We start from the raw sequence: 27,912 nt of genomic DNA, 5'->3' as shown, positions 1-27,912 counted from the left end.
CAGACCTGCAGTCTGAGAGCGAAGTGCTCTGTTAGGAACATACGGGGTAATCAGAGCTCTGATATATGATGGAGTTTGATTATGAAGGGCTTTATACGTTAGAAGAAGAATTTTAAATTCTATTCTTGATTTAACAGGAAGCCAATGAAGGGAAGCTAAAATTGGAGAAATATGATCCCTCTTGTTGATTTTCATCAGAACTCTTGCTGCAGCATTTTGGATCAGCTGAAGGCTTTGAACTGCATTTTGTGGAATTCCTGATAGTAAAGAATTACAATAGTCCAGCCTTGAAGTAACAAATGCATGGACCAGTTTTTCAGCATCACTCCTGGACAGAATGTTTCTAATTTTGGCGATATTCCGGAGGTGAAAAAAGGAAACTCTGGAAACCTGTTTAATATGGGATTTAAATGACATGTCTTGGTCAAAAATAACACCAAGATTTTTAACTTTATTACCAGAGGCCAGGTTAATGCCACCCAGATTAAGTGATTGGTTAAGAAGTTTATTTTTTGAGGACTCTGGCCCAAAGATTAAAACTTCGGTCTTGTCAGAATTTAGATGCAGGAAATTTAAAGTCATCCAGCTTTTGATGTCATCAAGACATGACTGCAGTCGAAGTAATTGATTGGATTCATCAGGATTTATGGATAAATATAGCTGAGTATCATCAGCATAACAGTGGAAATTAATCCCATGCTGTCTGATAATTTTGCCAATCGGAAGCATATATATAGTAAAGAGAATTGGTCCAAGGACTGAACCCTGTGGTACTCCACAGGTGACCCTAGAGTTTGAGGAAGATTTATTATTAACATGAACAAATTGGAATCTGTCTGACAGATAAGATTTAAACCAGCCTAATGCTTTCCCCTTAATCCTTACAGTATGTTCAAGTCTTTGTAGGAGAATATTGTGATCAACTGTATCAAACGCAGCACTGAGATCTAACAGGACAAGTATAGACACAAGTCCATTATCTGAGGCCATGAGAATATCATTAGTCACCTTCACCAGAGCTGTTTCAGTGCTATGATGAGCTCTGAAGCCTGACTGAAACTCCTCAAGTAGGTCATTACTTTGTAAATGTTCACAAAGTTGATTAGCAACTACTTTCTCAAGAATTTTAGATAAGAAAAGAAGATTAGATATAGGTCTGTAATTTACTAACTCATCTTGATCAAGAGAAGGTTTCTTAAGTAAAGGTTTAATAACAGCTACTTTCAAAACCTGTGGTACATATCCATTTACTAAGGATAGATTAATCATGTCTAAAATAGTGCCACTGATCAAAGGGAATATGTCCTTAAACAACTTGGTTGGGATTGGGTCTAACATACAGGTAGAAGGTTTAGATGAAGCTAAAATTTTAGGAGGCAATTAGTTTTCACGAAGGGCTAGGTCCTTTGTAAAAACTGCTTCTAGCATTTACTTCCTTTACCCCGTACAGAAGAACTCTGTACGAGGTAAAGGATTTTCACTGCACTGTTTTTAAAACAAAGTATTAACAAAAAAAAAATCTATCAGAGGTTTGTCATACATCTGAATAACCTGTGATAAAAGAGTAGTTCCCCAAAGTTCAAAATGGGACTTGGGACACCACTGAGGTTTATGAGGTTCTAAGGTCCTCTCCAGAAATCAGACTCAGTAATATTGCGTCAGATTTGTGTTGAATCATGTTAGTTATGATGCCTTTCCAGCCGAAAGAGGAAAGATGCATCCCTTCAGTTTTAAAGATCTATCCTGAAGTGTTTTATTGAGCACATGTGGTAGAATGAAAAATGTCTGGCAATCCCTTTACATTCTAGATATTAAGCATAGTCTATTTTTGCTAGGAATGAAAAACGTTTGCCAGACTGCCACACGAGGGTAGATGAACTGTGTTAAACCCAATTTCAGACTTACAGTTAGTTATTTGCTCAAAGCTTTATACAAAGCACATCTGAGCCGTTTAATAATATAAAAAGACCAACAATCGAGACAACAAGTTACACGCGCCTCTCTCTGGATGTCATTCAGCCTCCCCGTCCTGCGAGAGCCTTTTGCTGAGGGCTGTTTTTGCTCAGCGTTGCATGTTGTGACAGGTTATTGTGTGGCTGCATGTCTCCTTTTCCTTTCTTAACACATTCTGTTGACAACATATTTACTGAAAACTAAATACTTGGTGTTGAATGACCTGATTGTCGGTATGGTCCTTTTTTTTTTTTCTTCTTCTTCTTTTTAAATAAATGTGTCAATATGCTTTAAATTATGTTTCCACATTGAGTACACATGGAGACATGCGGCAGGACTGTGTGATCTGTTTCTGTGGCTGACTGGCAACAAAGTTGTGTAAAACGTTTTGTTGTGTTGCTAAATCTCCATTTAGGGTAAACAAAAAAAAAAGTTTCTTAAAGCTGAGGAAAAACAACAAAATGTTAATGACAGACTTTTATTTTTGTGCGTTTGTGCGTGCCCATGTTTTAGGAGGTTTTGTACACTGTAAAGAGGCCTGTGGTCTATGTGGTTTGTTTTGGCCGGCGTCCACAATCCTCACTGGTTCAAACTAGATTATCTGCTATTGTTGTTCCATCCAGGCTGCATAAAGTCGCTTGTAAAAACGGGGATGGGGGGGTTGGGGAGGTGAAGAGCTGTGACCGTTGTAAAAATCTACAGGCCAAATATTTATCATATAAATAATTACATTTTACAGTCTCTCTAAGGCTATACTCATATTCTGCCGGAGGGCCAATGAATAGAGAAGCTCTATCAAATCTTTCTGTTTTATCCCATCATTTGATTGTTTTTTAAGTCTTATGTTTTTAGGAGATAATTAAAAATCTTCTCCCTTTAAAGTAGAGCAAATTCAGTCTCAGATGCTCACCAGTATACCGTGGAATTGTTTATTGATCAATACTTGATATGGGCTGATACCAGGACTGATCTGCTGATACCGATTTTTTTCCCCTACATAATAAAAAAATAAGTTGGTTGGAAGGTAGTTTTGAATTTGAGGAAATGCAAAATTATTCAAATTTTTTCTCTAACTTTTGATTTTGCAAGTTGTGAAGCATTAAATGAAAAGTGGTGTAAACAATTTTTTTTTTTGTGTTTCACAGTGCATCTCCAATCAAAACCTAAGCCAAGCTCTAGAAGCAGGGTGTAGTGAATGTTAGCATGCAGCAGCTTTACCAATTCTTTCAGTACGATCTTTACTGGACCGTCACAGATGAAGGTTTGATGCTTTGTTTGGGATCAAGGTCTTACGTTTTAATAAAGGAAACATGAATATCCAAAATAGTGGTATGTTACTACCAAAAAGTCCAAATTTTCAGTCCTCTGTTTGAATTTGTTTTGGATTTTCTCCAACCCCCATATTATATAAAGACACTCCCTAACTGGCGTTTTGTTGTATGTCCCCTAGCAAGTTGCTTCGGCTTAACCATATGTGGTTTGTAGTCATTAACAAGCCCCTGGCTTAACTCTGGCTGACCACTTAACCTCTCCTCTTGAAAAAATTGCTAGACCTCATTTAAATAGTTTGGTTTCCTCTTACAGACCTGGGGTCTCATAAAGCTTGCGGACGCCCAAAACGGGGACTGCATCTTGTAAATGTCACTTTCCACGCAAGTATACAGAAAAACTTGAGGTTAGAATGGCCGGTCTCTCATGCCAATTCTCACCCATGCGTACTCTAGTTTTGGAGACAGGGAAAAATCGGCGACGCTAATGGTAAAGTGGTGAACTGAAGCCATACTGCATCATGGTTCCTATCAGGCGTTAAATTTCATTCCATATCAGATTAGATCGACTTTATCATAAGCATTCAGCACTGCTGTGATATTTATGCATGCACTGGTGACACATAACTATACACTAGGACCTTTCAAATTAATAAAAAAAAGCCCCAACGCCAGCTTAAATCTTATATAAAAGTCCACACAACATTTCATCAGAGTTTTCTACCATCACATCCCTCTCCCCGATGATCACCAGGGTGATGGGAACCACAGATAAACATATAAATTGTAGCAAGGTGTGAGCTAATCACACTGATCGCTAAAAACATTTAACTACCGTGGTGACACTTGTGCGTAATGCTGCTTGTAGGGACTTTGATGCAATCAACTGGTTCCCTTATATAGGAAATTTTTGACCAATCTGTATAATATGATTGAATTTGACTTTGTAAAGTACCCTGAGATGACATGTTTCATGAATTGGCGCTATATAAATACAATTGAATAGAATAGAATAGGATGAGGCACTGCTGGAGAGGATCAGGAGAAACCGCATTTTCAGGGCTCAAAGATTTCCTGGCCCGTAATGATGACGAGCTAATATGCCGATTTAGAACCCCAGGTGCTGGGCCCACCCTACCGCCTCAGAATGTGAGAACATCATGCGACGTTTAAGACTGCATTAAGGTTCACTTTTTAGCACGTACTTTTAATGTGGACAATATATATGCTTTTACCTCTGATTTGAATATTCAATAAACATCCTCCTAGGATGTTTTATCAGTTTTTTTGCTCTTTTCTCTGTGGTTTCCATTGTTAACCATGAAATAACAACGATCAGCTGACTCATTTAAATGCACATTACCATTCTTGAAGTGCTTAAACTTATAGGTGGAAAGGTTAAATGATTTTACATTAACAGCGAAACAAGTTGTATATCACTGACTGAGAAGGTGCCAGCCAAGAAAGAAGCCCTGCTTTGAAAATAGACACCTTTAAGCTCAACTTAAAGCTGCTGCCACCTTGGACAAGCTAAATGCTTCATGGACTAAAATTGTTTTATCTGATGAGACAAACATAGAGCTATGCTTGTTATACGTTGTTATATTTAGTTATTTCAAAGAGGAACCATGTCAACAGCTAAACTCAAGCAATATATGTATGAAAGACAGAATACATGTCAGAGAGAGAAACAATTGCAGAAATGTTTTGGTGAGAAAGTTTGTGCATTTTAGACAGGAAGTGAGGCGTATAGTTTGATACCCCACACAGGAAGTAGATGTAGTGTGTAAGAGGTCGAGCCCACAGAGGAAGTTCAAGGTTTTTAACTTAAGGTGTCAAGAGATCTGCCTGAGACCTACTAAATCCCTTAAAAATGTTTTTTTTGCTAAATTCAAGAGCAGGTTCACTAATATGGAGTGAATTTTGTTCCATTATTGTTGCAAGCAAAGAACATGTTTTGTAAATGGAAATTTGAAAAACACGCTATCCAGAAATTAAACGTATAAAGTATAAAAGACTTCTTAGTCAAAAAGAGGTTTACAGAGTAACTATGGTGTTTTCTCAGATTTTTTTTCCTCAAATTTTATTCACATCTTTTTAACAGATTTTAGATTTAGATTTTTTTTTTTTTCAAATTTCTCTTTTTCAGATTGAGCTTTAAGGATTTCATTCTTTTCAAATTGCGTTTTACAGATCACATTCTCTGCGCTTCTGTGGAATGAATTTTGTTCCGCTCTCGACGCCCACATTGACCAATAAAAATGTTGCTGATGTACATGCAGACCAATAGAAATGCGTCTACACTTCTCACTCTAGAGGAAAGCCCGCCCCCAAAAGTGAAAAGAATGTGATCTATAAAACGCAATTTGAAAGGAATGCAATTCGTATAACTCAATCTGAAAAACAGAAAGTTGAAAAAAGTGAAAGTGAAAACATTTAATATGAAGAAATGAAATATGAAAAATAATGTTACAATTATTTTTTCCTAAAATAAAGTCTGAGAAAACAGCAAAGTTACTCTCAAAACCCCTTTTTTTTATTAAGATGTTTTTCAAAGTTACATTTCTGGATTGCATTGTTTTTTTTATTTCCATTTAGAGAACGCGTTTTTTTTTCCCTTATTCTTCAAATTTCCATTTACAAAACGTATTCTTTGTTTGCAACAATATTTGAACAAAAGTCACTCCATACACTAAAATGTTTCAAACTTTGACGTTGTGTTTCATGTTCCAAGAGTTTTCTCTTTCAAACACAATTTACCAGTCATACTAGGTACCACAGAGTTTGGCCTACAACAAATTGCTGAAGTGACCTTATCCATGTCATACTGAACCAGGGTTTGCATATATGATCTGTAACAGCTGCCCCTATTTAACAGAGGTTTGTAGCTTTTGTATAATTATCATATATTTTCTGAGTGATTTCCCATTCCTGTCCAGTTTTAGAGTTTTACAGAATGCTTAGCAGCATGTTACTAAATAAAGAAATACAATTTCTCTGTTTTCTTCGGACAATATTAGATATAAAACACAACTCAAACTGTCCTTTTAGTATCGGCTGATAGTTTATTTTCCTCCTCATACAATTTTCTCAGAAGAGAGCTGTGTACGTGAAGTGGTAGAGTGACATTACACACATGGGAAGAATATTTAATGCGCCTTATATTCTTATGGCCGAAAAATACGGTACTAAATACTAAAACATGCAGAAATTAAACAGATTTCACCATACCTATATACCTAAGCAAACATTTCTACATGTTTACACAAAAGAATTTAAGTCTTAGTAAGTGTTTGCACATTTAATTGGCTGACATTTACTGTCGTCACTGTACTTAGAGAAGGAGAGACAGATGAAGCTGTCAAATTATTTCATTTACTCGCTTTTTCAGATCCAGATATTTTTAATCTCATTTCACACATCAGCTTTACGGTTTCTACTGCGTCACTTTCACTCTCGTTCATTCTTCCTTAATCTTTTTCACGCTCGGCTCATCTTTTTCCCCCCTACAGATATTCCTTTTTCCTGTCACTCACAAACACAGTTTCAGAGCCACGCACTGTGACTAAGGTCGATGTGTTATTGTAGGCAGCTGATGGAGGGCTTTCCTGTCCAAACAGGCCAAACGCTGAGGTGGCAGAGCTGTGGGGGACGGGGAGAAAGAATGGGAACAGAGTGGGGTGGCCACCAGCTAATCCTCAGGTCAGTGAGGGAGGGGCGGGGCAGGAAATACAGGAGCATGGGAAATGAAAGCGTGTGTACTAGTTTTTGTCTCACCCAACATGGCCATGGATGCATGAGTTACCAGTGAGTGCATGAGTTCTTGCTTTTTGGTTAACTGAATGTTCCCGATCGGTAAACAAATCGAAGATAACCTGAGCAAAAATAAAATGCATGTTTCAGATGAGAAATGTATTTATTTATTAACGAGAAGAAGCTGCCCTTATGTTTTTCACAAAAGTCTTGGTGGTCCATTGAGGCGGGTTGTTTTCGGCAAATGTGAGACGGCCTTTTGGTTTATTGCAGTGGACCAGACCAAAATAACTCTCCCATAGGGGCCATTTTTTTTTATCATACTCTTTCTTATTGTTGAATCATGAACTATGAGCTTAACTGAGGGAAATAAGAGCTGCAGTGTTTTAGATGTTGCTCTGGGTTCTTCTTTGACCTCCTATATGAGTCAGCCCTGCTCTCTCAGAGTCATTTTGGTCGACCTTGATAGGGTTCACCAATGTTCCATGCTTTCTGCATTTCTGAATAACGACAGTCGTTGTAGTCTGTTAGAGTCTCGAAAGCTGTAGAAAACGGCTTTGTGACCCTTTCCAGATTAATAAATGTCAATGAATTTCTGCAGATCAGGCCATGACGTGTTGCTTGTGAGATATTTTTGCCTACGTCGTGTTGACACATAAGTTCTGTTTAGGTCATTTCTTGATTACCAAAGGTCTCGCAGTAATTTCAATCAATTTATCAATTTAAATGTATAATTTATTTGCACATATGGCCAGGTTGATTTTATGCCATTTTTCCCTTCTCAAATGATGATTTCATTTGTTAACTGGTTTTGTATTTAATCCAATCTTTAGATTAGATGAGATTCAACTTTATTGTCATTACACAGGTACTGGTACAAGGCAACGAAATGCAGTTTAGGTCTAACCAGAAGTGCAATAGCAGCAAGTGGAGGATGAACAATGGTTCCATAAGTACAGGACATGGGTTTTTACTGAATAAATATAGAGATGGATACTATTATAAACAAAATTTTACTGATAGATTTGTCCTATGAGTATAATATATAGATAACTAGTATTGTGAACTAAATTTACAGCTGGATATGTACCTAATATAATATACAGGTGGATTTTACTATGAGTAGACTGGTATTTAACTGGTATTTAAATGTATTTGATTTGAAACATTTAAGTGTAATAAAAAAAGGTTTGTCCCTTCAAATGGTTTTCTTCTAAGAGTCAAGTAAAGAAGAAATACACCTGAAGTAAAAACTTAAGCTTTTCATAGCAATGCTTTTATTTGGTCTGCAAAAGAAAATAAGTCAGTCAGGTCAGTCTGCACAATATTGATGTCACATAGAAAGGCCTGAACTGCGGTATTTGGCAGGACAATGTATTCATAAAGAATGCCGTTGACCTATGATACCCAGAATACGCAGCATCAGATCAGTCGGATGGATTCTTATTACCTTGAAGACCCCACCTGGTTGAGACGATGGCTGAGATGCCTGAAAAGATCACAGTGCTAGACAGTAACGCAACTTAATGTTTCCCCTGATACTGTGCGACCCAAACTTTAAAAATCGGTTGCTAAACTATTTCAACAGTCACAAATGAGTCATTTGTAATATTTTGCTAACTAGCTGGAAACAGTGTGGCGTCAGCGACTGCCTATCTTTTATTTATGGTAAGTGAAGGACTTCCCAGGTCTTCCGATTTTACTCCCTGTGTCTGAAATGTGTTTGGAACCAGTTACATTGGAGCATTTGTTTTATTTCTTTGTTTGTTTCCCAAAAAAAAAAGTGGTGCAATACTTGGATTATGTGTCATTGCTCCAGTTCCAGTGAGTGGACAAGACTCTGTCAATGTTTGACAGAGATTACAGCTAACAGTTAAAAACCTACGTACTGCTTTAGTCTTCCCTGCACCAATACCAGCAGCAGACATCATTTGCTTTATTACCAGCGTAAGTGACCCAAAGTGCAACCTGCTATGGGTCATATGAGCCCCCTCCACTCCCACCTTGGTTCCCCTGTGTTATGCAACCCCAGGGTTAGAAGGACGACTGGGCAGGATTTATTTCTGTATTTTGAGACCGCAGTGCAACATTCTGCACCGGCCTTAAAAGATACATCCTTAGGTTTTTGCTTCCTCATCACGCAACAGCTCGTTTTAAGGAGTAAAATACATCAGAACAAGTCAAGTAATCACTTTTTACTTTGATATTAAATTGGTTAAAGACCAGGGTTGGTCCAGGAATAATCATCAGTGCCTGTTGTGCCGAGAAAGAGAAGCAGAACAAATGCACCAATGATCTGGTTGATGGGTAACGTAACTTCCTGGCATTTAAAAATGCTGCATAAAAACTAAAATTGTTTAAAGAAAAACAGATTAGGAAAATATTTTCCACTCTAATACTGAACACATTTGATATGATAAATGGTAGACCTTCACTCTTGACCAGCCTGATTATAAATACTTAGAAAACACATGATTAAGCACTCATATTTTTACTGTTCACTCCCCTAATCAGAGAGTGAATGAATTATTCCACAGGTCTCAGTGCAGCTTCTATCAAAAGTGTTTTCTAATGATTCACTTTATTGCTGAGGCTTCTCCTTTTATCCTGTATATGGTTGGAAAAGGCTTGATGTTTGAACTCACCTTGCAGTGTCCCAAAATAGGAAGTGAAAAAGGGTTTGGCTTCAGGGGGCTTCAGATGCTTTTTGACTTTGAACAACCACTTTGAAGCATGCCCACTCTCCTGGGCCTCCAGTGCTGCTCAGACTTACTTGAAATATCTGTGGTATCGTTGCTGAATGCAAAAAACGGCAGATGGCAAAAATAACCAGTCTTTGTTTAGCTTAAGGTAATGTACAGTAAATGCCAAAGGTTTGCACACAAACTTCTCATTCAGTTGTTTTTTCCTTTTCTTTTCTTTTCTTTTCTGCATTGTAGGTTAATATTAAAGAGATCGAAGCCATAGTTATATTGTCAGCTTTGATGACAGGCACACTTTTGGTATTCTGTCAATCTCCTTCTTAAGGTAGCAGCCTGGAGCAGGCTTCAGCTAACAGGTGTACCTTTTCCAGATTTACTTCACATGCTTCCTAACCTTGTTAATGTGTTTGGCACCATTAGTTTTGCTGTGCACCGGTAGGGTTAGTTAGTGCTAAGGTCTATACAGTGAAAAGCCCTATGTGTGGCAAGAACCACTCAACTAAGTAGAGAGAAACATGAAGGTAAGGGAATCAGGAGCATCCTCAGGCGCGGTCGATAAAACCATCACATGCTATGATGAACCCGTCTCTGATAAGGACTGACCCCAGCAAACTAAGACCAGAGTTGAAGTAGCAGACACATCTCAACATCAATTGTTCAGCAGAGAATGCGTAAATCAGGCAGCGGTGCTAAAATTGCAGCAAAGAAAAAAAAAAAAAAAGAGAGAAATGCCTGGGCCGAAAAACACAAGTAATGAAAATTTAACTAGTGCCCTTTGGTCTGATGAGTCCAAAATTGAGATTTTTCTTTCACCTACTATTTTCTTTTGAGAGGCAGGAAACATGGGTTCCAGTTGCATGATTCTCACCTTGACGTATGGAGGACGATTTGTGATGGTATGTGGTATTTTGCTGAAGACACATATGGGGATTTTTTTTAATCCCAAACACACTTGAGGCCCGTTTACACTACACGTTTTTAACCGAGCCGAGACCAGTCCAAACGCGGTAACCGAGATAACTCTTGTGTGTAAATGGTCAGCAGACTGAACCGGACCGCGCTAAATGCAGACCAGTTCCTGAGTAGGTCTCGGACTGTTTTTTTTTTTTTATCCCGGTTATCTGATAACGAAGAGCGCATGAGCAGACCGCGTCATCCTAGTCAGCTGTCCTCGGGTTTTCCGGCGTGTCTGGCTGCACGTCCCGATTTACACTCCATTCAGACAAATTTCAGACATTCATAATAATACTAGCTTCTCTACCGTGCCACACGGTTTCCAGTGATGATTCTGCTTTGCAGTGCGATGAACCTCAGTGTCTGTTGTTGTTTCCTGCGTCTGCAAATCCTTATTAGACATTCGTTTGTCTTATCCACGTCCCAAAAGCCGACTCTATGTCTAACCATAACATCCTGAATGTTACGGGTGCCGCCATTTTTATTTGCTCGGTCCCGCCTTCAATCCCAGAGAGCAGCAGTACCGCAGATCGTCACTAGGAGGCGAGGAGCAACCAAGGAACCGGGATAGTGTGATGTGTAAACGGTCGTCTCGGCTTGGTTAACTGATCCAAGCTCGGACTGGTCTCGGCTCGGCTCGGTTAAAAAAGTGTAGTGTAAACGGGCCTTTGACCAGCTGGCAATTACAGCATTCTGCAGCAAAAATGCTTCCCCATCAGGTTTGATCTTAGGGGGGGGCTAAAACCTGCACTTCAACAGGACAGTGACCCTAAACTCACCTCCAAGCAATGTAAGGGTCCGATGACCATGAAATGCAGGAATTTATTTCTATGTCAGATGGCCTGGAGTCGCCTGACGGAAACGCAACGGCGATGGTTTGGGAGGAATTTGACCGGGGCATGAGCTTAGCTCCTTCAAGACAGTTGAAATATCGCTCCAGGCGAATACCTCATGAGAGAACGTCGCGAGTGTGCCAAGCTGTCATCACAGCAAAACGCGGCTCCTCTAAGAATCTTAAATATCAGACATTCTGGTTTGTTTAACACTTTTTATTTAGTACATAAAAAGTCTACTGTGTAGAATAAAAAAGAAAAAGCTTTGAATGAGAAAATGTGGCTAAAGGTTGACTGGTAATGTGTCTCACTGCTTGTTTTGGTTCATTTTCTAATTCAAATGTACTATAAGTGACCTTAGGGTTGACATGATTTGGTGGAAAGTTGTTGTATTTGACTAGCATTCATTTTCTAATTGCAGAGTAGAAATCCTTTTGTGACTCGGCTTTTGCTTAAATCCCAATAAAACAGCAACTCAGCCCTCAGGTGACATAACTGTACATCATTACATCAGTGTTTAACAGAGGTGGGGAATCTGGCTTCAGGAAAGTAAAAACCTGCCTGGTTTTCCTTCATCCTGTTCACTTATCCAGATCAAAGCATTTTCATGTTTTAGAATGGCCTAGTCAAAGTCCAGACATATATCTTTACAATCTATGGCAAGAGTTGAAAATGTGTTCTTCATCCAGTCCAACTGAGCTTGAGCTTTTTTTTTTGCAAGAAGACGGGGAAAAGCTGGTGGAGACAAACCCCAAACAAGGTTCTGCCGAACCGAGAGTTGGTTCTACAGAATGTTTACTAAAGAGCTTTAAAGCAAATGCGTGCTACACTTTTCATATTTCCCTTTGCTTAAAAATGTTACCACGTATCCCTTTCCTTCTATTTTGCTAATTTTCTTACTTTGTGTTCTGTCATTTAAAATCCTTCAAATGTATTTTTTTAAGGATTTTAAATGACAGAACACAAAGTAAGAAAAAAACTACAAACTTCAAATGTATTTTTTTAAGTTTGTAGTTCTGTTTGACGACATGCAAACAGGTTTAAGCGGTATGGATACTGTTGTTCAGCAGCTTTCAGGTTTCTAACCCTTAGTCCTACATCTCTCTATGCCTCTGTGTGTGTGCATGTTTACTGTAGAAGTGTTTCTGAGTCTCTGTGTATGTGTGTCCTCTTTCCTGACTTCTTCCTGTTCAGAATCAGGGGCGTGCTCCACTTCCTTCCTGTGCTGCCACAATCTCGGTCAGGCTTCCTAAATGTCTTCCAGCTTCACAAAAACCTACTCTGTGTGTGCGTGTGTGTGTGTGTCAGCTTCAAACAAGCACGTAAGCAGGTGCTGCGAGAGCACATGAAAACAGCGCATGGGTCTCCTCTGCGGTGTTTTGATGTGATCCGCTGGTTTGTGCGCACTAGCACGACGTCCAGCCCTGAGGTCAGACGCAGATAAGAGAACATGGAGTAAGTTTCTCACGCGGTGATGTCAGTGCCTGTGAAAGTCCTGTCACAAACCAGCTTGTCCGTGTTCGCTTAGACTTTGTCTTTGCTTCCCTTGCCCTTCCACCTTTCTTATCAGGTCCACCTGAACAGACTTTGTACAGAGGAACTGATATCTGCACCACCGATGCCGCCCTCGGCTCACAGCAGCACCAGACACATGACAAACAGAATCTTGGCGTTTGTTTGTGTGGTTAAGGACCTCTCCATTGTTGCTCAAATGTCAGATTTTTTTTTTTGCAACGCAGACCAACGTCTCGGCATCTTCAGTCGTATTGTTACTTTGACCCACGTGAACCTTCGTTTCTCTCGTTACTTGTTTTCATAGTCGTCCTGCAGTGAATCCTTCATAGTTGTTTTCTTATTTGGATAAACTGACAATACCTTTTGTCTTTGGCCTGGAAGGTTTCAGCTGTCCATAAAAGCTTAGGATGAAAAGACACATGCATAGTTTAAAAAAATAATCAAGGAACTTGTTTCAGCTGTTGGATACTTGTGGCTGTGTATCACAAAAAACAAGAATTTACCATTAAAGGTATATAGCCACGTTATATGCTTATAAAAAAAAGACCAAAAACCATATGATCATGGTAAAATCAGGTTATATACACCAAACCTCCATCTTGATGGTGTTTTAATAGTCCTTTTTGAGGCTAAATAGAATCCAGCACCTGCGGCGATGGCCAGATATAAACAGACGTGGCGACATCTAGCGGCAGTATCACAGAAATATCATAATGCCAGTTTGCTTAAATAATAAATCGCTTGTAAATAATGTCGGACCGAGCCCGACCCTCTGCAATGCCTCGCAATAAAGCGGCAGGTCGGCGTGATCAAAGACCAACCATTATTAATTAAATAAACCATTTTACAAAAACTTTACCAGCCTCATATCACAACATTTACTCACGTCAAGAAACTCTGTGGTCACATCTGAACCTCGGCAGCTTTAGCTTCAAAGCATAAAACACCAAAATAACAACCAACACACCAGCAGAATGTGATAAGCTTTCATAAAAACTTAGTATTTAAACAGAGTGAGCTACTGATATAGATTATATCATAGATTTACAAAGTTAAGTAACGTGGCTATGCACCTTTAACATTAGCTTATTGATATATTTGTGTTACTGGGCATTAAAAAAGTAAAGGTGTTTGGCTTTGATCATTTCGTTCTTGTAGCAACACTTATACCCATTGGAAAGTCTGTTTATTTCCTCTTTATATGATGCCATGTTTATAAGAAAAATGTGAAGTAGTTGTAATTTAGTGTGTATTGCGCAGAATGAAACACTTTTTTTTGTTCTTTACAGAGTAAGGTCAGTCTTCCAGTCAGTCAGGTCATCTGTTCTGGTGGCCATCCAGAAAGCGTTTGCTAAACTAACACACTGGTCATAACTTTCCAATTGGAGTTTTAAAATAACTAGTTTAATGAAATAGTTCAATAAGGGATGATGGTTGGGAATCCATTAATCCCCACACCAGGACTTAAAGTGTTTTTTGTTTTTTTTGGTCACCAGAAATTCTCACAAACAGTGAAATTTCTTTCTTGCAAAAGTGTGGTAACCTATTTTCATTCATCTGAGTGGTGGTGTGCAGCAACAGGTGGGGGAGGGGCAGTGATGCACTACTTTATGTACCATACAGCTGGAAAAGACTCTGGTCAGACTGGCAGTTTCTCTTACATCTCACAATAAAGGACTTTAAGCAGTTTTGAAGCAGAAATGTTAAAGCTTTGGTAAACCTTGGTACCTGCAACCTGCCTATGGCAATATAAGATTTGCATTTGTAAAGCTGTGGTTGGTGTTTCTGTATCTTGACTCTTTGAAGGCCTCTCTGACCAAGCTGAGGTCATGGGACCGTTTCCATATGTGCTTGCGGCTGCCGTAGAAACTACTGGGGCATCTGATAGCACAACCTGCCCACTATCTCTCTTTAGTTTCAGCATTTTGCAAACCTTTTCAACCCTCTGCCTGGGTTAGATCCAAACAGTCGCATGGAGATAACCAGAAAAATTAGGCCACTGCTGAGAAAACGGCAGCTACGGACGCTCCTTTTAAAGCTCACCGTCTAAAAAAAAAACATAAATGGGCTAAAAGAGGCAAACCAAAGCAAGAAGAATTCAGCATCATTTATAAAAATCAAATAAAGCAGAAATTGAATTGCTCTTGCATTGAAAACTTTGTCCCTAATCATCCTGCCCTCCTTCTCTTTCTGTCATTTTTTTTTTTTTTTTTTTTGCTTTCAGCAACACAACTTTCCCTCCCAGACTTCACAGCAAACATTCTCCTACACAACCGCAGGACACCACCTCCTCAAAGAGAGACCTCCATCTGGCCTCAAGGAGGAGACTTGTTCTGCGCTTTTCAAGAATCCAGTGTTTTTCATTGTTCTCGGAAAACCGAGTGGAAAACTTAGCTTCCTCCCTCCTCCACAATCGTTTCCATGCTGCCTTATTGTTGCAGCAGTTGGAGGAAGGATCTTTTATTATCTGATAAAAAGAAGCAGCAGTAATTTAAGCACATATACTGTATCATAAAGAGAACTGGTGCTAATAGACCTAAAAGCAATGGAGTGATGACCTTATTCAGCGTAGTGTAGTAGATGCTGTTTTGTGAGCCGTTCCTTCACATAAAGTCGAGGGATTTGACTCTTCTGAAACTGGGTTGTCTTAGTATTGGGGGGCTGCGGCATAGAGGGGCCCTGTTTTCTCTGAGCGCTGTTCAAACTCGCAGGCTCTCAGTATGTGGAACAGCCGATGAGGGCCTTGACTCTGCTTTTTTTTTTTGTGTTGTTTTTTTGGCAGAGCTGCCGAATTTCAGGGGGTTTGAGTCGTAGCATCTGTTGCTTTGAGGGGGCCTGCTATTTATCAAACTGAAGCTCAGTCTGCTGGGAGCCCAAAGGAAAAGAAATATGGCTTATTATATACTGCAGGTTACCACCAGTCTGTCTGTTTTACCCCCCCCCCCCCAGCCCTCCATCGCCTTCCATCATCTGAAAACATGTTACTCAGAGATGCGTTTGTCTCAAGGGGATACCGAGGAGGGAGTTTGTATAAAATTAGACAGACAGTAGGTGACCTGCAGTATTTTCTAAAGTCTCATGGTTAAATGTGTGAAAAAAAATACTTTTTTCTTGCTAGCACTTGGCACCTGAAGGTGTTTTTTTTTTTTTTTTTTGAAAAAACCCTGTTCGCAAGGTTGAGTGCCAAAACAGAGACCCCAACCTCAGGCTTTTTAGGAATCATTCAACATGTCATAAAAAGATTGTGTTAGAAGAAGAAAAACAATCAGATCTGGTCCAAGTCCAAGCATTCTGAAGCAACTAGATTCAGTTTTCTTACATGCTTTTCTGCATGTTGGAAGACTCACATCTCCTCAGAAACACAACACTTGCACAATATCAGCTGTCAAACTGTGAGGCTTCCATCGTAATTAAAGTTTCTTAACACTTTATTGTATGATTCAGCTGCAAAGTCAGTGTATTACTGCTTAGCCAGGTTTAAAAAGAGTGCAGCTCTGAGTTTGGAGTCTTTTAGTGGCAGCATGGGAACCGTGAGTAAATTCAAAATATGGGATATACATCATGAAACTCTCATACTGTTAAATACAACATGCCCCAATCCTAAAGTGTGTAAATAAGCCACCAAGTCAATGCAAATTCCTGTTTGATCCAGCAGGATCTTTGATTTGCTTCGGATTTACTCGCCTCTTGTGTTGTTTGATTATTAGCAGAAAAGCTTGTGCTTGATCAAATTAAAACATGCTTGTTTGTGTTTTCTGCCTCGTATTCTTTTAAAACAACTAATCACTTGCACGTGAAAGACTTGGAAGTGCCAGTTCCAGCTGCTGACAATAATCTGGGTTAACTTTCCTCGAATGGGGAGCTTCCCCGGTTCACAGAAACATTATCCAAGATGCTTCCCGAGATGAGTCACACAACAGTTCTGCGGAGAGCTTCGAACACATTCTTAACTATCTCGCTTTCGAAAGCGAAGATCTGTTGGGACTGCCTCAAGCCAAATGTGAAGGGCAGCACTGAAACAAGTAAAACTGGGAAGAGAGGAATGGCTGGACAGAGAATAACAGTGGTGAAGGAGTGGAGCTTGTTGGCCAAACAGAAGAATATGTCTTCACTGTGTGACAGATTGCGAAGGATCGTAGAAAATAAAATTGTTACTGTTCATGATCATACAGTTTAGTTAAACCAATAGAAGAATGTAAAGCTTAATGTAAGGTTTTGTTTTTAACTTAGCTTTCATAAAGTCACTTAAATAGAACTTGTCTGACAACATGAAGAGGGCTAAAATAATTTTATTTAATTAAATAACAGATGATCCCCTGATTTGAACGAGAAGCAAACTGAGATGAATTTGGAAATGGTAACAATAGCCAATTCTATGGCTTTGGGATCTAAGCAAACCACAGACAGAGACATTATATGGCAAATGGAGAAAACATGAAACAGATGAACCTTCTCTGTGAGAAACAGAGCAAAAACTGCATCTATAGGAGAGTTCCAAGGCCAAAACAACCTGCTGACCGAAAAGATCCCAACATTCTACATCACGTTTGGCAAAAAACTTTAAGTCAATGTCTGAAGGACTCAAGAAAAAAACATTGAGGTTTAAAGTGGCCTAGTCAAATGTAAATGTTATTTCTGGGCTTACATCAGGTCGTGGTGGTGGCGCTGGGGTTGTGTGCGCGACCCAGGTGCAGAGTCCTCAGGCTTCAAGGCAGCCGTCCTGTGTTTGACTCCAATGGACCTTTACCGCATGTCTTTCAACCCTATTTCCTGTCAGTCCACTTTAAAATAAAGCCCCATATCCATTCATCCATCCATCCATCCGTTTTCTAACATGTCTATCCTTTGTGGGGTTGTGAGGGGTGCTGGTGCCTATCTCCAGCTGTCAATGGGCGAGAGGTGAGGTGCACCCTGGACAGGTCGGCAGACTATCGCAGGGCAACACAGAGACAAACAGGACAAACAACCATTCACGCACACACTCACACCTAAGGAGAATTTAGAGAGGCCAATTAACCTAACAGTCATGTTTTTTGGACTGTGGGAATAAAGTCCCCTAGTCCCACAAAAAAAAAGTAAATAAAAAAAACTGAAACACTAAAGCATGACCTTAAAAAAAAGCAAAAATAGATCAGATCTGTGCTAGCCAAGTACTTTTTTACAGCTTGGTATAATTGTGGCCCTATGATTAAGTTGGAATACCCAACTTAATCATATTACCTTATTGAAAGATCATTATACCATTGTCATGATGCTGCTTTTCTTTTTTTTCAATAGATGAGGTAAAGGTTTAAATAGATGATGTAAAGGTTTTAAGCCGTGCCAAGTCCCAATCGCCGGCTTTTTGTCCTTCAACCAAAAGAGAAACAAGCTTCCGGCCATGAAAACTTGTTCCAGGGATGAAGTATCTCTTCTTACCTCGTAACTGGGAAGGATGAAGGATGCAACACCCGACTCAACCTTGAGTATGATGTTGGGCATCGCTTTCCTCCAAGAGCTGAAAGACTAACTTGTACATGAGGTCAAGCCACAATATGACCAACCTGAATGTGAAGAAGTAAAACAGGGCTTGAATCGTGCATGCTTTACATTAATCTATCTACAGTATTACGAGACTACCGCTAGATTGGAAATTGAAAGGCAAGAGAACCATTAAGGGTCAAAACAGACGAGAGAAGATCAGCCCCAAAACTGATTCTGATTGATTGGGGAAATGTTGCAGCAGCTCTTTTTCCTTAAATAGTTTAAAAGGGCCGACTTCTGTCCAGATGAAAAATAACCTTTGGGCAATCTCTGCGCCATTTCCAGCAATGTTTTGTAGTGTGATCAAACAATCTAATAACCTCAACTTAATCTTCATGGAAGCAACAAAGAATGTCCATCTGTGTTTTCTAAATCAATAACAAAAAGAACAGTGACAAGGCTGAAAAAGCTTCACTTTAGTACTTGTTTAAAGCTGTTAAAGATATCAGTGAAGGGGGGGGGGTAGCTTGAAAGCATGTGTATGTTACCTTTTAAATGTTGCCTTCTGACATTCTTTGTAAACTTAGCTTTTCCCAAGAAATATAATTTCCCTAGATCATGTCAGTGCTTTGGATCAATACTTTTCCCAACTTTTCTTGAGCCACGCCTCGCCTTCCTTGAATTTCTCACTGGTAGTTCTTATTCAGTCACTTTCTGCTGATGCCTCAATCCCTGACGCCTTGCTCTCTCATACCGCAGCTGTGATGTAACTCTCCAAACAAACATGTTTACTCGATGGCAGTTCGCGTTGCTCCCACCCCGGAGTCTTCTTTCGTACAATTTATTTTCTGTACTGCTCATCTCCTGACTCCAGAGCCCAAATTGCCTCATGTGTGTCCCGTTTTTTCCCCTTCCTGTTGAGACCAGTAAGTCTTATTTATGCAGGATGGTTCTTGTTATGGATTTAGCCATCCCAAAACATCCCTTTTTACATGCCACAGAAAACAAAGAGGGAGAAAATGCTGGGAAGTTGTTGTTTTTTCCCCCCTGTTAACATGAGCTGAGATAAGTTAACATCATAAATGGATCCCTTTGTGTGCAGACGCACACCCATGCATACTTCTTCACCACTATTCCAACGCATGCTGTCCAATGAAAACTTTCATGCTGAGGCGCAGCAACTGGTCAACAGGATATGAAACCATCCCCTCTGCTTTTTTTTTCCCTTTTCTTCTTCGTGTCTGCACTGACCTTTACCCTACTTTCTTCTCTGAAGCTTAATCTCTGCCGTTTCCATTTGCATGTCTGATCTGTTTGTGGTTCGTTTGCTTGACTGTTTTAGCCTGCAACGTTATGTTAAAAAGCCTGACTGAAAGCTGCGGCCCCGTAGGATGAACTACACGTTACAGTCAGCGCATCCGAGTCTGAAACTCTTTCCATTTCTGTGCTGCAACTCACACGATCAGCATCCAGCTCATTTGCTTCATGCGTAATGGCTGAGTCATTCCCATGTACTCTGCAAGGTGTCCAGTCGCCAGAGCTTCACCCCTCCCATTTCTCCTGATTGGTGTTAGTGGAAGGGAAGATGACCATCTGCTGCCCCAGTTGCCCAGTGACTGACTAACAGCCTTCCCATATGGCACAGTTCCACTGTCCATTGTCTGCTGGAGTCCGTGTGTTTGTTAAAGTTTGCCTTCATCTGTCTCTGCCTGTGCTCGGCGGCCTCTGTACAGTCGATGTTCTTCGCATGCGTTCGTTTTGTGTGTCCTCTTCAAGGAGAGCCGAGCATTGTGTGAAGCCTTCCTGTGGGAGTCCCGTAGAGAACGCACCCCGACCCAGCAGGACGCCTCTCGGCGTGGTGTAAGCTGACTCGGCCCTACAGGCGGGTTAGTGAGGGGTCGGATTTATAGGCTGCAGGCCAGACCTTTTCTCTGCTGAATAAAGAGATTAGTTTTCCTCTCCAGACATGTGCCTATGTTCGCACAAACAAGGACAATGATCGGATCCTTGACTTCGCTGAAAGGGAAATGTGTACTGCTTTAAACGTGAAGCTACAGTGGACCGACTGTTAAAGAGCCAGATTATTCCTCAATTGTTATTTACACAATAGACATAAGGGGCAATGGTTAGAGTTTCTGTTTTCACATACCTGTTGATACTGATTTGAGTTGATTTCCTATTTTAGACTAAAATATACGATTTAGGGACAGCCTTTAAAAATTATTCTTCTAGCCTTCACACCATCATTATTTATTCTTAATTGAAACAAAGTCAGACCACTGCATTAGAGCATTGATATTACATATGCCTTTAGCATTTTATATTTGCGACTGGCACTGTTAGCGCAACTAGCAATACTTAAACAGTATTTAAACATCAGTGTCGTGTGTATTACATAGAGAAAGTAAATCTTTAGCTTAACTCTTGTTCTAAAATAGTGGTTGAATACTCAAAAGACAAAACAGAGCAGATTTGTAGTCCATTTCGACTTCCTGTTATCTGCAAAAAGTCTTGCTCTCTCTAACAGTTTGACTGAACACGTCTAAACATGTTGTAGAAAATAGTAGATTAATAAAATATCCATTTGAAAAACAAACTTGTCAATTTTTTAAGGATTTTAGACTAAACCCAGGTCAAGGTTTAATGCCTGTAAAATCTACTTTCATACATGCGGTATTATATTGCATGCAATGTGTCAGAATAATAGGTAGAATGCAGATGGATGATTATCTAACTGGTGCTTTTGGTGACACTACACACTTTGAATGTGGACCAAAATGTGACCTGCCTTTAACTTGTTCGCTGTGTCTCCACCAAGCCTTGGTAACTTAGCAGTAGAACTCCATGATCATCATCGCAATATCAATTCGTCAAACACCACAATCCCAAAGGACCGCTTGGATGCAATTTGTGGTAGACCACAATTTTTCCCAGGGATCTTCAAACTTTGCTTTAAAATAATAGGCCACTTGTCATTTATGCATCGAACTGATCTTGATACTCTTGTGACCAAGCTCAGAAAGCTGAGGGAGGGTGGTGGGGATTGTGATGATGAAAAAATTAGGTGTTGTGAGGAAAATGTGCTTAAATTGTCATCGTCATTGCAATATACAGCAAAAATATTAGATGTTTTCCAAAGAAATGTGCAGGCTAATGATGGATTGACACTTGGTCATCTCATGGCTAAAGTGTGCAAAATTATTTTATAACTAAATCCAGATCCAAAACACTCCACAGCTTCTTTCCTGACCTTTCTGCCGTGTTCCTTAGTCTACCTGATGCTGGTTGATCACCAATTCTCTAACAAACCTCAGACAAACCTTTACACTGGGATTAGATTACACTCATGTGGACTCTAATAATTAGGTGACTTCTAAAGGAAATGGATTACACAAAATTATATTTATCACTGTAAAGAGGGCTGAGTATAAATGTTTGTCACAGTTGAGATTTTTCTTTTAAAAATAAATAATCTTTCTCCTTCCACTTAACAGCTACACAATGTTAAATGTTTCCACGAGGATACGGGGATGATAATCAACATGCTTAACCTTCTGAACAATTATTATGAACCTTTGAACCTTTAAAGGATATACAATTTTAATCCAATGGCTGCGCATAAAAAAAGTTAGATTTGATGTGAATAGTGGTATATATTGTTCCTACAATCTTGACCTGAAACCCTACATAAGCCATGCTGCTTATAGAACACCATTTGGGGACTCAGCATGAAACAGAGAGTGAGACGGCCCCGGCTGATTGCACCAAAACGAGCACGCCCACTCGCAGCCAGTATTGAAAGATCTGCGGTGGCCAACCACACATATTGTTCCCACCAAGAGCAATATTCAGGGGTGGATGTGATAATGAAACCCAGTCTGGTTTGGTTAGGCAGAAAACACCAGCAGTCACCTCTTCGCATGTTTTAAAACAGAGACTGGAGTCAGTTTTACTTTTCTGGCTGGCTGGGCTTATTCAGTGTTATCACTCGATATATTTCTCTGGCTTTATTTTTATTTTGTCATCTCCCCTCCGTGTGGTTGGAACAAACAGTCTTCCGCTTCTCCAGTCAAACAGGTGACAAGGGCTCAGTTCCTGGTTATTCTTCGACTCCGTCCTACCCATAGCTTCTTCAGGGCAACGGGGGCAAAGAGGCGTGTTCGTGACACTAAACCCGTCCACCCAGTGCCCTGAGCTTTCTTTTTTTGGCCGTTCTGTCGCCGAAAGAACCTGAAGAGGTCTGTTCAGCTGCAACTCTGATTTTTTTTTTCAGTGGCATTTAGAGCTCAGGCCGCATTCCAGACATTTTGTTTGTGACAGACACACTTACAGGGAGAGTTAAGCAAAAATGCCTGTGTCGCGTGGAAAAGTTGTTTTTCCTGCAAAAAAAAAGAGTTTTATTACCTTTTAAACTCAACCTTTTAATTGCATAACAACAAGCCACAGGCTGCAGAAAGCAGGGAGATCTTTGATGAGCCAAGCTACTCTGGCTCTTTGGTGTGTTTTGAAAGGGCAAAACCTGATAGAAATCTGATTTGGCCGAGCCTTTATTCCAGTTAGACCTCAGCGGAAGGCCTACACCATGTCTTGGCAGACGCTGATCCCATAACGGGCCGGCTTATTTTAAAACTTTGACTGCGCGTTTTGATCCTGTTCGTGTCGATGCTTCCCAAGCTGCACCGTTCATGCATTAGTCGGTCTCCTGCAGCGTTTGTTTGTGTGCACGCCTCTGCAGGTGAGTGGGCAAGGAAAGGTAATCTAGTGCACCGGGCCATCGATTTTTCCCACTGCACAGGAAGTGGCTGGTTATTGATTTTCAGGGACAATGATGTCACTCCAGACTGCGCTTCGGTGTTTACTTACCCATGATAAGGTACGGGGCGCTTTCCCTCTGCGCGCTGCTCAAATAATCCTCTCCCTCTGTCCTCGCTCCGCCTATCCCTTTTTCCACCTTCTTCTCGTTTTATTGAGAGTGCACTCTTTAACCCCTCCGCCTGCTCGGTGTGACATAATCACAGTTGAAAGAAATCACTGCATGTCAAAGTCTGTGCAGAATGTGTAAAGTATGGAATTTGGATTTAAATTCTCATGCCGTCTGTTTTTTTTCTTCTTCTTCTTCTTCTTCCCCATTTCAAAGAGTCTGGTGATATCGAGTCAGTCAAGCCACACTGTGAGTTTAATGAACAGGTCAATTATTCTGCGTTACTGCTTATTATCTTATTGTACCACAAAGTAATTAATTTAATCAACTATGACACCAATGGGAATAGTGACCTCCTGCTGGTGTTTTGTCCGCCTATCGGGGTTATGCAAGATCGTCTAAAGCACAACTGCACCTTTCTCTCGCAGAACATTGAATAGCGTCCTGCACTCTGCAAATGCTCAGTATCTCGTGATTGTGGGTTTCATATGTAACTTGGAGAGATATTAGGCACAGATCCATGTCCATTTGAGGTGGTGGGTGGGGGGGGATTACAGATTTTAGCTGCTGGTCGGCTCATTTCTAGGTTCCACAGGCCTGTAACTGATTAACCGCAGAGCAAATATGTTCAACACTACCTGTGGCATGAGATAAGAGACCACGCGCGCGCACACGCACACACAATCCAGTCACATTTATGTGGAGGTCACAAGGTACAGTGTTAAAAATGAACACAAACCCAACAAATGAACCCACTGTTTCTGAAGCCTTTGGGTAACTTGTCCTTAATTATGCATTTTTTTTATTCCCATAACAGTTTCATATCAGGATTCAGATGCATTTTTTTAAATGAGTCCGACATTGTATGAAAACTGCTCTGTAAACGATCAATGATTCAATCATTAGTCATTCAAAACAGCGTCCTAACGCAAGGTGCATTTACACAGAGATAATCTCGCAAGGCAACCCTCAGCAAAGACACCAGAAATCACTAAACTGAGTAAATAACATATTAATACTATTAATTCATATTAGACAGCCAAAATAAAACACAGAATATAAAACTGAGGGGAAAAAAAACAAAGAGAGACGTGAACAATACATCATTATAACAAATATGATTCTGTTGTACAAAATCATCACCTAAGAATAAAGGTTATAATTAAACGGCACCAGAATTAAATGGCAAGAGGAGATAATGAAAAAGCTGCCAGATTTGATTTAAAGGAAACAAGGTGTGACTGTTGACTCCACCTGTGTGTGTGTGTGTGTGTGTGTGTGTGTGTGTGTTTTTAAAGATCTTTGTGCAGATACAAGTTACACTGAGTCACCCTTTTAGAGAGCCTACAGCACCTTCTTTCTCTCCTGGCCTGCTTCAGCCAACCTGATTCAAACTGATGGACCATTAACAGGCTTTCTGCTGAACTTGATGACACGCTGAGCTTTTCCGTTCAGTTTTTTTTTTTTTTTTTTTTTTTTCAATTGTTTGAAATAGGCGTGTTCAAGCAATATAACATCTAAAGCAGTCGAGGGCAGCTAGCTGTAGAGGACAAAACACTGCAGCACCTGCAGAAACCACAGTTCAGACTAGTGCAGGTTTGCTCTTAAAGACTTACATTTCTCTGTTCTGGAGTTAGATACTTTGTACCAATCTTTCTCTAAAGTAAAATCTCATCTGAACATCTGACTCCGCTTTATTAAACCAGTCGATCAGGGATGCAAACACAGGGTAACCTAACATTCAGACAGAGCCATGTGATAAACCAGACGCTTCATAAATCGGCGATAACACATCAACTGAATACACCTCTTTGTTCAGTGTGTATCCAATCCCTTCTCTAGTTAGAAAAACAGAGAAAAAAATGTATTTGGAGACATTTCTAACAAAGTGCCTAGCTAAGCATTTTCTGCATTGTTGCATTAGATAGTTCACCAGCGTGATCTCACGTCATGTGATTTCAGGTTTGAGGAACTCAACGGTTGTAGTCTCGAGAGTGTGCACATGCATGTGGATATGCCGTAAGTTTGTGTATGTTAGACCCATCCCCCATGTTTGCACGCTCTAAATCTGTGGGCTCCTGTGTGTATATTTAGTGCAGCTCTGTTTAAAGTTAAACTTGTGGCTCAAGAAAGTAGGCCATCGGAGAGGAGCAAAGGTGGGTCACCGGAGAGTACGAGTCGTGATTCAGCGGCCACAGCTTTGTATTGTGAAACCTTTGGCCTATGCTAAATTAGACACGTAAACAATGGGAAAGAAATCGGGTTTAAAAGGAGATTTTAATCCAACGGGGCTCAGGTTTTAACCATAAACCGCTTGCCAAGTTCAATCTATTAGAAGAAAAACTTTGATGCTCTACACCCTTAATGTCACAATTCATGTCCTTTGCTGGATTTTTATGATCCAGCAATCACAGCCCAACATGCAAGGAAGATTGTGTTACCATTTAGCCCCTTAAAAGGCCCCCAGACTCATGTTTCCTCATGTTTCCTTTAAAAACTCTAAATCACTAAGAGCAGTTATTCTTTACGGGTCTGCTCTGTTCAAAAGCTGATTAAGGATTATTGATTATCTGCCCATTCGGTTACACAACCAATCTATAAGACTTTATGTAAGACTTAATTTCAAACCAATCTTGTCTACCACAGGAAGGATAATGATGAATAATGAATACTCCACAGAACTCCATTTACAAAGTTTGAACTTAACCGTTCAATGTTAAACCAGCTGAAAGCTAACATATTATATGAAATCCTAACCGTCGTAGCCTGCTGGCTTATTTGGGGATGAGTCTGTGTGAAATCCATACAGTGTGATTAACAGTACCACAGCATCTCCGTACATTAACAGAAAACTTAAACAAGAATGTAGAACAGGATCTGATTGGCAACAATTATGAATGAATGTTTCCCTTTGTAGTCCTACAGTGAGGAAATTAGTCTCTGCGTGTAACCCATCCCTTTAGAGAGCAGTGTGCTGCCAACACTGAGTGCCGCACAGGGAGCAATCTGTGGTCTGGGGTCTTGCTCAGGGACCCAGAGTCTCCAAGATGCAAGTGCCAGGCTCCCTGACCACTAGGCCACCACTCCCTCCTACTGATGCAGAAATAATTTAGCATATTGATCCGTAACAATCCATAACATTTAATCAATTCTATAGCTTTTAGCACAGAATGTTAAATCTTAATAGAGAGACAAGCATAACGAGCTGATTTTAGCTGGTTAATTAGCCGGGCTATCTGCTCGGGTGGCTTGACGGACAAGCAGCCTGTAGCTTTAAATCATTGTTACCTAAGTAGGAATAAGGGGGCGATGCTCCTTAACTTTTCGCACGCCAGCTTCAGCAATCTCCTTTCAGTCAGCTGACCAATTTTGACTCGACCTCCAGCACTAAACTGGAACATTGATCCAGCGTCACTGGACAGTTCAGCGGGTACAAAATAAGCTACGTTTATGACGTGTAATCTGTTTCAAGGTTCTTTACAAACCTGCGGTTGCATCTTCACACGCCACGTGTATTCTGTCCTTGTTTTATGTTGAAGTCACTTTACGCAATTTGGACAATTTATCAGATTTTTATATTCGAAGAGAAGGATGTAGAAAAGCGAATTAAGAAAGATTAAAGAGCGCCCTGCATACTGAGATACCACCTTATGAGCATTTTAATCAGTGACGCGTTAATGGGACAGCGGTGGTGACGGCAGTCCCTAACAAAGTTCTGCCTGCCGTTTCGTTCCACCATTCAGTACCAGAGTTCATTACCTATGGATGAAGTAATATGACTCGGCCTACTGGTTCTGATGGTTGCATTTAGGTCAGATCTATTCCTTGGCCCTTTTAAAATACAGCAGTATCACATCACCTTTTCCACTTTGCAATTAAAAGGCATCTCAATGAAGGTTACGGATGGGGAGAGCAGATAGTGGAAAAGCGGAGACAGAATACCAACCCCGCATCCACAGATGTGACCGAGCGCTGGCTGTTGTCGAACAGGAGATACAAATCTTCCTTTTCTGCAAAGTACAACAAAGCATCTTGCTGCCGTCTGAAAGAGGCAACAAGGAAGCGATAAAACTGTGTTGGACACAGCCGCTCAACAGGTTTCTGTTTTTCGAGCTGCTCCGATCTGGGCCTACTTGTTGTCTGGCATAAGCCTCTTGCATGAACTTGTTTTATGTAATTTTCTTATCGCGGCAGGTGAGGAGGCTGTCGTTTAAACAGGTGCCTGAGCAATGACCAACCACCATCTGGCTGCGCTCCAAAAGAGATGAGTCAATGTATTTGCTTAGTCAGCAATGAGGCGAGGTCTTGTCAGGGGAAGAAGAGAAAACAGCTGTGCTTGCAAGGAGGCACAAAGCAACAACAGACTGCAGGCAGTCCTTTATATGGCTTCTTCAGAGTAGATACGGGCTCGTCTTTGTTAGTTTAATGTTTCTGAATCATATGACTGCATGAAATGCATATATCCTGCAAGTAGTCAAAGTAGAGGTGTTGCAGGTTTTTTTTGGTTTTCAATTGAAATTACGCGACTCCCTTCGCTGGTGAAATAAACA

At 40.3% G+C, this 27,912-nt stretch overlaps 1 protein-coding gene across 2 annotated transcripts in view; it reads left to right on the top strand.

The window, feature by feature from the left end:
- Nucleotides 1-27,912, top strand: part of sesn1 (sestrin 1) — an 80,459-nt gene that overhangs the window by 38,176 nt on the left and 14,371 nt on the right. Inside the window, exon 3 of one of the 2 annotated variants that reach the window (XM_036147349.1) lies at nt 6,810-6,923. The exons of the other annotated variant lie outside the window; for it this stretch is intronic. Within the exon in view, the coding sequence (XP_036003242.1) occupies nt 6,810-6,923 (114 nt within the window). The remainder of the gene's footprint in view (nt 1-6,809; nt 6,924-27,912) is intronic. 2 annotated transcript variants of the gene reach the window in all.

Source organism: Fundulus heteroclitus, chromosome 15, assembly GCF_011125445.2.
Source record: "Fundulus heteroclitus isolate FHET01 chromosome 15, MU-UCD_Fhet_4.1, whole genome shotgun sequence".
NCBI classification, from domain to species: domain Eukaryota; kingdom Metazoa; phylum Chordata; class Actinopteri; order Cyprinodontiformes; family Fundulidae; genus Fundulus; species Fundulus heteroclitus.
This window is presented reverse-complemented; position numbering and strand designations above follow the sequence as displayed.